This window comes from Euprymna scolopes, chromosome 2, assembly GCF_053919585.1.
Source record: "Euprymna scolopes isolate OS-2025 chromosome 2, ASM5391958v1, whole genome shotgun sequence".
In the NCBI taxonomy this organism is placed as follows: Eukaryota; Metazoa; Mollusca; class Cephalopoda; order Sepiida; family Sepiolidae; genus Euprymna; species Euprymna scolopes.
In genome coordinates this window covers 164232274-164244569 of record NC_136483.1, presented here as the reverse complement: position 1 = coordinate 164244569, position 12296 = coordinate 164232274, and the positions used below count along the sequence as shown (strand labels likewise).

The 12296-nt window shown below is 34.9% G+C and overlaps 2 protein-coding genes across 2 annotated transcripts in view; one reads left to right on the top strand and one right to left on the bottom strand.

The window, feature by feature from the left end:
- The window catches only part of LOC145298432 (hydroxymethylglutaryl-CoA synthase 1-like), a 413120-nt gene that overhangs the window by 41708 nt on the left and 359116 nt on the right, over positions 1-12296 (top strand). The gene's annotated exons all lie outside the window — the stretch shown is intronic.
- The window catches only part of LOC145298416 (apolipophorins-like), a gene marked incomplete in the record, with an annotated part of 149305 nt that overhangs the window by 64788 nt on the left and 72221 nt on the right, over positions 1-12296 (bottom strand). The window contains 3 exon segments of the mRNA XM_080144316.1: positions 577-808; positions 4275-4529; positions 11051-11314. Of these exon segments, the coding sequence (XP_080000442.1) occupies positions 577-808; positions 4275-4529; positions 11051-11314 (751 nt within the window).

Below are 12296 nucleotides of genomic sequence, written 5' to 3'. Positions count from 1 at the left end.
GTACTATTTTTTACAATTATATCGTGGGCTTTTTTGTCTATGTTAGTCGCTTAGGACAATGCATGAAGCCACTTGATGATTCACGCAAAGACAGGAGATGCCTGTTGATCATAGTCTGGAAAAATCTATAGCTATACGTAAAAAAAAAAAAAAAAAAAAAAAAAAAAAAAAAAAAAAACAGTACGAAGAATTTCACTAGGATGTAATTCTTGTAAAGAAGCTACTGGAATAGGAAGTTTATATCGAGGTATTAAAATAGCTGGACAGTGAATTGACGAAGACCACTAAATCAAAAGGTCAATTTTTCTTCCTTTGTCAGAAATATTGCTCATGGATTGTGAGAACTAAAGGACGAAATAAGGGAAACAGGAGTCACGAGGCTGCCAAAAGTAAACTCAAGGATCATTTTCTACTCAAACATTAATTCCGTGTGTGTGTGTGTGTGTGTGTGCGTGTGTGCGTGTGTGTGTGCGTGTGTGTGTGCGCGCGCAAGCGTGTGTTGATCTTAGTATAGAACCTCGTTTTCAATTGCATCCTCGGACATGTAAAGAATTTGATAAATATACGAGTACTTACATATCGCCATTGTACAAGGTTAAGCTTCTGGTACTCTCGTCGAGTAATTTACTGGATATGGTCAGCTTATCTTGGTACGTGCCGATTGCGTACGTGGTCACAACCCTTGATATGAATCGTGCTTCCTTCAGTTCCATATTACCCTTGATATCAATCGATAATTTTGGACCCTTCAGATTGAAATGTAGCAGATTCTTCATCTTTTTCTTATTACTGTTCATCAATATTCGAGCTGCCAGATAAAAAAAAACAAAAAAAACAATTACAGTTTGGTTTTATTGATTTCCTTTTAGATTTACCCACGGCATTTACCATTCATATTATTAAAATTAAACATTTACCATTCATATTATTAAAATTAAACATTTACCATTCATATTATTAAAATTAAATATTTACCATTCATATTATTAAAATTAAATATTTACCATTCATATTATTAAAATTAAATATTTACCATTCATATTATTAAAATTAAATATTTACCATTCATATTATTAAAATTAAATATTTACCATTCATATTATTAAAATTAAATATTTACCATTCATATTATTAAAATTAAATATTTACCATTCATATTATTAAAATTAAATATTTACCATTCATATTATTAAAATTAAATATTTACCATTCATATTATTAAAATTAAATATTTACCATTCATATTATTAAAATTAAATATTTACCATTCATATTATTAAAATTAAATATTTACCATTCATATTATTAAAATTAAATATTTACCATTCATATTATTAAAATTAAATATTTACCATTCATATTATTAAAATTAAATATTTACCATTCATATTATTAAAATTAAATATTTACCATTCATATTATTAAAATTAAATATTTACCATTCATATTATTAAAATTAAATATTTACCATTCATATTATTAAAATTAAATATAAAATAAACCAGAAAGCTTCAATGCTCGTACTTTACACTTTTTAACTAGAAGAGACATCCGACGTTGCTTGGGATTGAACAAATGTAAACTATTTAAACCAAACTTTGTTGCACTTTGGGACAAGAACTGATAAGTGTATTTCAAACATTTGTGAACAAGCCAAGCATGCGGGATCCCCCCTCCACAAGGGAAATATTTACTTTGACCGTGACTAATGTTTGTGCAAAATTTCAAAATAATTCAAGGTGTGGTTATTGAGAGAAGTGCGAACAAACGAACGGACGAACGATTTAGAGGTAAAATTGCCCCTATAATGACCCCCTAGAGAGGCAACCAGAGTTATCCCGGAAAATCTGTTCTGGCAAAAATTGAATTTCATCATGATTAATTAATGTGTAAAAAAGGCGTGGTTATTGAGAAAAGTGTGAATAAACGAACGAGAGTGAATTACTAGGTCCAAACCCTCTTATGTCGGGAGGTGGGGGGACCAAAAACGCAATTATGCCATTTTTAGAGAGGGCTAATTTTTAAGTTTCAAGAAGAGGGCAAACCAGAGTTTTCAGGGGTCAGCCAGTTACAATAACTAAAGACCTCTTCAGGCGAGATTTCTTAGTTACTTTAACTGACTGACCGAATCATGCTCATAAATGTGTAGCAACAATGATGCTCATGTAAAACATAAGTGGTTTATATATGATATAAACTCCAGATGAGCTGCATAAATCGAATATTCTAGTAATTACATGCTTATTTCTGGTTCTTTAAGCACGAAACAGTCGTCAATGTATCGGAATTCAATATCTATCTTTTTCGTTGTATATCGAGACCCTACGCCAGTAAGTAGAGATTATGGTTACTAGTATGATATTTTTAAATACATGCCAAGACAACTTGGCGGCAAACAGAGGTTGATCCAGTGCACCTAGAGTGATTGATGCGAGGGTTCAAAAGGTCAGCTTCCTAGACAAAAATGCGCTATAAATGTCGGTTTTTAGATCAAAAGTACATCATGTGTTGGAGACAGAGTCTGGGAAACAGGCAGACCATTCGTACCGACAATGGAGAAATCTCATTAACTATTTCCTCAAGTACCGTTCGTTCGTCGACCATTTTTGAGGTTAAGAAAGTTAAGTAAGAAAAAGAATTAATTTTAGCTTCTTTTTAGTCTAAGCTGCATTTATTTCAAAACTTCCTCGGGTGATTAATTTGAAGAAAATGAAATACTAGTACAATATTTGAAAATATACTTTTTGTGCTTGTAATATGAAAAAGATGTCAGTGTTCTATTTTTCGCCTTTTTATTTTTCGTTCTAAAATAGAACAAAGGCATCCTTTTCATATTACAAACAAGTATATTTTCAAATAGTTTACTGGCATTTTCTTTTCTTAGTCTTGAAATAAAGATAAAACGTTGAACATATATGGTTTGTTCACTTTTTTTTACACACACACACACACACCCACACACACACACACACACACACACACGAGGATCGATGAATGTTCAACACTTCCAATAATTTTGTCATCGAAATAAGTAAAATTGCCCATTCAATCAAATTAGTTGATTGTTCTAGTCGAGAACCCACCGCGGTACACCAGAAGCTCACATGCCTGCCTGAAGTAACTTAGTCGGCAATACATTGTAGTTTACAATTACACTGTAGAAAATGTAGTGTTGATTTTATGAAGGTATTTTTATATAATGACTAATTAGTTCAAAATGCCAAAGAATTGAAGGTTCAGCGAAGGTTTCACTCATATTTTTATTGTCATCGAAATTCGTGAAATCGCACATTTTTCAATCAAATCGATTGTCTGCTCTAGTCGGGGATCCATCGTGGTGCCCCGGGACGAAGGTTCACATCCCTCTCCGTAGTGACTTAGTCCACAATACATTGTAGTCTACACTGCACTGTAGAGAATCTATTGTTGATTTTATGAAATTATTTTATAACTAGCCTGGGTACCCGGCGTTGCCCGGGTGTTTGTACGTGTGTGTTGAGCAAAAGGTAGTAATAGACAGGCAGGTAGGCTTGACCTGTACCGCGAAGGAAAGGAAGAACGTAAAAAAAAAAGTGATGTCTTTACTGTTGCGTCCATCAAGTGACAAAGGTTTAAATTAAGGCTAGTCAATCGAAAAGAGGGAATGACTTTCGAAAATATCTGCGAAAAAACCGACCCCTCCTTGTAGAAACGTGCCCAGTTTAAGGTGAAGGAATTGATGTTTTTAGCCAATTTTTTGATATTTGTCGTCCGAAGGGTCGATCTTCAAAACGATATCAATCTCTTGAAAATCCATCGACTGTCGAAAGTTTAAGGCAGACATACATTTAAACAGACAGGCGAGATAGATATAGATGGTTTGAATTAAAGTTTGCTTCAATTGTGCTGTAAACAGAAACATTAATTTCAAACGCGCCCTTTTCATATCAAAGAACCTACTGTTGATTTTATGCACCTGGCTCTTCTGCTTGTGCGGTGATAAAACTTCTCAGATGCACTTGTGATGTTAGATTCTATAAAAATGTTAACTATGGTCAAAATCGGACTATTCCTTCTTTCACGGGGATTTTTTCGATTATCGATTTTTGATCTTTATTGAGGGTATTCCGATACAAATACTCTCTAAGAACGGTGCCAGACAGATAAAATACATCTGTGTGAAATTTTTATCAAAATCGGCCCAGCAGTTTTGGAATCCATAGAGAACGAACTCCCACACACAGACATACACACAAAGTGCCCTTTATTTATAAGTAGAGACTAGTTTTACTTACCGTTAAGGGCAACGATTTTCGAGAAAACTTTGTCCAGTTTGAAGCTCATGATAATCTTTGATTTGGGATTATATAAAAGGGACGATTCGAATTTGATGAGTTCTTTACCCTCGACGATGATATTCAATTCTGGGGAATAGATTACAGCTTTTCCTTTGGGTATCATGCCAACCTTTGTTTTCATATAATACTCTTTCGAACCAACTCTAACGGTAGAAATACAAGAGTACTCTCGATTGGACATCACAGCTGACACTGAAATATAAAGATGAGGTTTTCAGATGAAAAAAAAAAAATGAATTAAACAAACAAATATACGACTAAAATTTTACCGCCAATGCATGGGAGATAACTCGCAGCTGACGCAAATCAAATTGTCCTATATTAAAATATCGTCCAAATAGTGTCTCAAAACCAAATAAATGTTACGCCAATATGGCTATAGGGCGATCGAAAACGTAGGTTTGTTTTGAAATTTTTTTTATTTTTTATTTTTTTATTCAATTTTCACCCCAAACAAGGCACAGTGCCACTTTGAAGCAGGGGGCTACTATTAGGGAATTAATTAGCGGGGTCATTATGAAGGGAGAAGAGTAGAAAGATGTTTGTTAACATTACACTTGAACTTCTGCATATCATTGCAGTTGGGAAAGCAGAATCCCGGAAGGGAGTTCCAAAGACCCGCAGTTCTGGGGAAGAAACTATTGGAGTAAAAGGCTTTCTTGCACCTAGGGATCTCCACTGTAAAGGGATGAGACTTAGTAGCTTGTCGGGTTTGTCGGGGGTAGTTACGTCGGGGAGGTACAAGTGTTTGCAGTTCGTCAGAGCATTCACCATTAAAGTATTTGTAGAACAGGCAGAGGGATGCAACATCTCGTCGATGGGACAGAGGTTGAAGCCCAGATGACAGTTCAGGACCTATCAGGTTTGCGACTCTTTTTTGAACCCTGTCCAGGAGCGAGAGACAAGCAGCAGATGCACCAGCCCAGATGTGACAACAGTACTCCATACATGGGCGAATGGTTGCCTTATAGAGGTATAGGATACTGTCAGGCGTAAGTAGTTTTCTAGCACGGTAGAGGGAGCCAACCTTCTTTGCAGCAGCCTTGGCAATGCTCTCAATGTATCTATTCCAGTTCATATTCCCTGTAAACGTTAGGCCGAGGAGTTTAAAAGAAGTACTTTCAGGCAATGTGTTCTTGGCCATTGCTATTGGTGGTAGAGAAGGTTTCTTGTAGTTATTGAAGGAAACAAGCTTAGTCTTAGCAGCATTGAATGAGACCAACCATTTTTGTCCCCATTCCACTACGGATTGGAGGTCATCCTCTAGTGTTTCTGCCATTTTCTTGGATATGTGTTCATTAGTTTTCCCCTCATATCTGTTATAGAGAGTGGTGTCATCGGCAAATATACCCATCTCCGAAACAATATTATCAGGGAGGTCGTTTATGAATATCAGGAACAATAGAGGTCCAAGGATAGACCCCTGAGGCACTCCCGCATTTATGTCATATTGTTTGGATGTACGTCCGTCGAGGACAACTTTGATTTTTCTATTACTTAAGAAGGATTTAATTACGTTATGAATTCTTCCAGTGATTCCATATGATCTAATTTTCCTTAGAAGACCATCGTGCCATACCCTGTCAAAAGCCTTAGATATATCAAGGGCCACCGCTCTACCCTCCCCTGTTTTATCCAATGAACGGTATATACGTTCAGAAACTACAGTTAAGATATCTGCTGTTGAACGGGCTTGCCTGAATCCATATTGTTTGTCAGTCAAGAGTTTAGCAGCTGTTAGGTGCTGGACTAGGGCTTTATTAACTAAGGACTCAAATATTTTGGCGAAAAGCGGGAGGAAGCTAATGGGGCGATAATTTAGTGGGAATAACTGAGAATCATAGCTTACACACAAGTCAAAGTGATAATCTGCCCAATTCAATCGACAGCTTTTCATTATCATTGAAGGAAGGCTAGCAACGGAAGTCTTTTAGTGTTTTGTTCTTTCTTTAGCGAGAGAAAGTAAACATTATCTTAAGCGAAATCACGCATCAGATCAAATTGGACGCCATCTTGTTTTTATTTTACTCATTCAAATAATGTTGACACATTTCAAGCGTGATTTTCTCAAGTTTACACGCCTAGTACTAATTAGACTTTAATCATAATATTTCGTCATTCAATAATATATTAGAAACATAAAAAAAAACAAGACTATTTTTAATGCTTATACGATTTATTTCGCATTCTGCTCTCTCTCTCACACACACACTCTCACACTCTCTCTCTCACACACACACACACACACACAAATAAAAACAATAAAAAACACTATAAATACATTAGGCACCGCCAAAAATGGCCGCAAAATCAAGTTGTTTTTTAAAACGAAATTACATTTATTAAAATCCATTATTTCTGAGTAACTTTTTTTTCCAGAAAGATAAAACCCTGAATTTTATCATATAGAAAACAGAATAATGTAAAACTTTTTCTACTATTTTTAATTTAATTTTAAATGTTAAATTTTCTCAAAAAGTTAACAATTGACATTTTTTGTCTTGCACAAAAAACGTATTTAAATATTTAAAAAAAAGGGTTTTTGAAATAATTAATTTATTTATTGTCTAACTAAGATTTAGGATGATTTTCTAAGAGAATATGCAAAAATATTATAATATAAGTACCTGAATTTCAAATAATTCCACTTATTCATATAGGTAACCAGATATTTCGCGTTGACGTAGAGTTCAGATCGACTCTGTTTACGTTTTCGTTTGATAAAAAGAAAACTATGGAAGACCAAACAGGCAAAAAAAAACTTATTTTTCAGTGACGAAAATTTCAATGTATTATTAAGCTGAGGCTGGCCAGTACCAGATGGGTGATCATTTGTATGCGTTTGGTTTTTAATGTGTATGGGGGGGCCAGGCTCCCCAAAATGGGGGGGGGGGCAATTTAAAGCAGAATAAAAAAAAATTATTTCAGCGCGTTTGGTCCACCGTAGTCGAAAGGCGGCAAACGTTTTCAAACGGGATCGAAAAAAAAATGATGCTATTTTTAACACAAAGGGCACAATATTTATCAAATTTTTTTTTTTGGTATCGATTATTCAAAGCATGCCCTGTTTAATAATGGTCATGCATTATTCGGCTCGCTAAAAAAAAATTGTTAATTTATTTATCAAAGATTTTAAAATAGCTTTTTTCGTATAAATATTAAAAAAAAATTTTTTGTTTTGTTTTGCTTAACTTAAATTAATTATTTTACTTAACATATTCACCGAATTTCACACTTCAAAACTCAAAAGCGGGATAATTAAACACAATCGAAGTTCTGATATTCAGACGTAAAAATAAGGTATGCAAACAATTTTTTTTTTTGAATCTATAATTCTGTCCCTTACAACAACACAATATGTTGATTTCAGTTTCAGATGATTATTTTAAGCATATTTGTTCCCACTTCAAAACAAGGGGGGTTTTGTAAGCAAAAAAATATATATATATAAATATCGTTTATGAAAAATAAGTACACTGTTATAAAGTTCATTCTTCTCCTAATAATCGCTGAAAATTTCGTATTGATCGGATAATTACCTGATTTTTGGTAGATTTTTAAAAAGACGGTCCGTCAAAAAGTACTGACCTGCCCCCCCCCCCAGTTTTGGCGGTGCCTAAAATACATCAAGCCTCAAAGGAAAAGAAAGCCACAACAACAACCACTCCTGATGATAATCGGACGCACTGATAGAAAGCGCTTGAGTAGAATATGGCTGAGCAACAACTTTTGGGCGCCATTTTATACAACATGCCAGCTGAAATAAAAAAACCGCTCGGCGAATGGAAAAGATATCCAGAAAAAAATCGGAAAAACAATAACTGTCGTGTTCAATCAGACGTGCTTGAATAATGACTTGCTGCCAAAAATATACAAATATATCATTGTTATGCAGATGCCTTTCGTTTTTTTCTTTCTTTAATGAGAAAAAAGTCTGCAACCCATCACTATCGTATAGAGGTGCATGTAACTTATGTCAGCGCGTATCCGATTAGAATTGAACTTTGAAAATAAATTATATTGAAAACAAGAGCCCCCCCCCAAAAAAAAAAATCGTTAAATGGTCATAAAGCCATTAGCTTTCAGTTGTAAATTTAACCAATTCCTTATCCCTGAGGTCAATATTTTTAACGCACCAGAGAAGAAAATATTCACGTGGGGTTAATAGAGTTTTGTGGATTATAATTTATAGCGTGTTCACCAAATTAATGACAGACTACGAGGTTCCAAAAGTAATCCTCCCTAGTTTTTTTCTTTTATTCTGCCCGAATGGATACGGGATGATTGCAAATTGCATTGTTAGGATGACCGAACTTATGCATTTATGATCCGAAAATTTCATCCCGGCAGTGTTAGACTAAGAAAGCAACTACTGTCATGGACGTGCGTCAGAAGCAGAGACGATTCATTGAATTCCTGGTAAAAATGCACCGAGAATGGTTATGGCTACGAAGAAAAATAAATCCTGGAGCACAAAAGGGTCACTTGTTTTAAGGGTACCACTCCGACTTTGTAGCTCTTTAACTTTTGAGTTGAAAATAAATCGGAGGCTTTACTTTTGGAATGACCTTCGTAGTCAAAGTGAATATGACTCGTGAAGACGTACATTGCTACAAAAAAAAAACATGGCAAGATCTTGCAATGATGGTGCCTCGAAATAAGATACAACACTTTGTTATTACTAAGGCACAAAGGCCATACGAGGATAAAGGTTAGTGACTTTGTAAGATGGACAGCGGGACAACATCGTGAAAATTGGTAATGATAGTCGAAATTGGGTAGAGCTATTTAAGAGGACAGCTCAACAAGTAGTTGTTTATATTGGACTTGAAAACGACTATGTTGTAGTCAGGTGAAAGGCCGTGTTTTACAGTGTATCAATCATGTTTTGGTCATTTGATGCAGAATAAAGCTGTCAAATGGAATCCTATAGGTAGGATAATTTATTTCATTCTTAGAAAACATTACGCTTTGACAATGCTAGTCCGTTTTTAACACGTCGTTCCTATAATCACAACAAAGCGATTATTAGTAGTAGTGTTAGATAATAGCCAGGTAGAAGCAGTTAATTATCCGTTTATCTATCAAGCGGAGTACACGGAGTTTGAATGGGGACATGTTTTGACAAGTATGAAACTCCATAACCGATCAGTTTGCACCGGAAGTATGCGAGCGGGAACCGGATGTGACGTGTCAGGTGTTCCGGTTTGAGTAAGCGAAGTTAAACATTGTCTTGGGTCCATGTTTTAGAGCGTCATTGTTACAGCAAGTTCCAGCTCCCCCAATTGAGGAATCCCCCATAAGCAGCCAGCAGCAGACAGGCATGCATGTTTATTATATGTTGACACGCAAGCATGTATAACACTAGATGAGTCACGAGCCGTTAAGATAGACATTTACGACACAGACAACAGTCTGTTATATATCGAACAACGTATATAGCTACATATATATATATGTGGCCCGTTAGTTTAAAGATATATAATAATAAATTTAGTTAGAACACAACATGCGTCGATTTGGTGACAATACAACACTAGTAGCAATTACGATATCATTTTAGTAGTAGTGTAAGTGGCACTCAAGAGTTCTCGCACAGCTTATTATAATAGATTAATCCCTGATAACAATCCGTGGTGTTCTTTGGGGTCTGGATGTTCACCTTTTTCGATAATCCGTCCAAATGACGTTGCGTTATCGCAGTAGCCTTTGCTATTGGCTTCTCGCTGGCAATAACCATTGGTCATCACTGGAATTTGGATGGCAAGATAAGAATCTTGGGAGGCCCTCTTCACACTCATCCAGCAGAGGCTTGGTTAATGCTCTCTTCATCTTTCCATCCTCATCTATTCGGTGTGGTGCCAGTCGATGCTGACGCTACAATCTTTTGAAAGGAAGATGAGCGATGTGTGGGAAGTTACAGCAGGAATTGGAATACATCCTACTAAAGCCAGATTGCATTTTTAAAATTCACCATCTGTGACAATCTGGATAGGAGGACACTTCAGAAAAAAATGCAATAAAATTTTGTTTTAAACTTGGAAAAATGTCACAGAAATTTATGAAATACTTCAAACTGCTTTTTGACCATCTTGCATGAATCAAGCATTTTTTTTTTTTTGAGTGGCATCAGAGATTCAAGAAAGTCTGTAAGGGATGATATGGTGTGAGAAGAGTAAGGAAGTCAGAACAGAGTTAATTGGTCAAATAAATTTCATAGATAAAGACCGCCGTGTGTCTAAAGCGACAATAAGCACAGTTTAATATCAGTGTGAGAACTGTACACAAAATTAGTCGCGAGAAACTTAGATGCGGAACATTTGCGTGAATGCACCAGTCCACAACTCCATCCTTGTCACAAACTATTTAACCAAGATGGGCATCAAGACAGTTCCTCGCCCTCCCTATAGTTTAGACCTCTGCTCCCTGCGACTTTTGGTTATTCCCTAAGCTCAAGGAAAACCATAGAGGCTGTCGTTAAGAGATAATTGATAAGATGAAAGAGACTGTGACGATAGTGATTGACACGCTCACACGTGGGGCCTTCTAGAAGTTTCTGAAACGGTACAACAAGTGCATTACAGCCGGAAGAGATTACTTCGAAGGGGACTAGAGTTTCATTGTGTACTATCAAAAAAAGTGCCTATACGAAAAAAAGTTTGGAAAATTATTGAAGGCACCTCGTATTATTGATTTTTGTATTGCGTACTTACACTTTAAAGAAATCTCGTCTTTGTAGAAGCCGCCGGCCGTGAGATCAGCTTCGAGGCGCTTCCCTGATTTCGTGACGGTTCCATCGACGACCATCTTTCTGGTTGGCGACATCAGAACGATTTTCGGCACCCATTTGATGTTTCCTTTCACGGATGAAAAAATTAACTGGAACATGGCCGAGTATTTGTCAACCTTGTTATTCTTATGGTCCAATACGAGTTCCCCTGAAAGGAGCTGCTTGTTTCGGGTCTTGATATATTTGCCTGAAAAAAGAAATCAGAAAGATGCGTACAAAATAAGCCACTAAACTGAAGAATCTGAAATTACTTCTATAACTCTGGTTAAAAGCATTGGACACTCAATGTATATATACATGGTAATCTAAAATATTGAATAATCCTTATGTATATTTAAAGTAATTCGATATTGAATATGAAAAATGCAGTTAAAAAAAAATTATCTACCTGACAACTCATTTCATTTTATGAAATCCGAACAAAATACATTACAATCTCTCGAAATTTTAACATTGAATATGCTGAAATATTTATTTTTCTTATGTTTAATGTTAAAGCAAATGCAAATAAACTCAATATTATTATTTTGAATTATATTATAGAAATTATATAGTCCAATAACGATGTCCGTTTTTTCTCTAAAATAAATATTCTTAAAGAAGGAATAAATTTTTTTGACTTATAAAAAGTCATCAGGTTATGGCATGTTATTATTATCATTATTATTATTATTATTATTATTATTATTATCATTATTATCATTATCATTATTATCATCATTATCATTATCATCATTATCATTATCATTATCATTATTATTATCATTATCATTATTATTATTATTTTGTAAATCATCTTTTCCATCGATGATATAAACCCCTTGTGGCTAATTTTCTATTTAATCTGTTGAATTGTAAAGGAAAAACCATTCTAGAAAATAATTTTTAAAGGATAAAAAGGATTTACATTCCTTTCTCCTTAATGTTCAGATGTAAACGTTCGAGACTTGCTATTTTTTCTAATTATTAGACGTTACTTCATTGTTCAAGTTTAACGCTTTTGCTCCACCCGTAAATAAACAATGTTTAAAAACGACTTTGTAAACTAAAGCATGAACAAAATGATGATCACTGATTCTATGGTAATCATTCTAGATCTCTACTGATCACTTAAAGGATACAATTTCAGTAAGTTAGGAGACTTAATATATATTTAAAAAATATGAGTA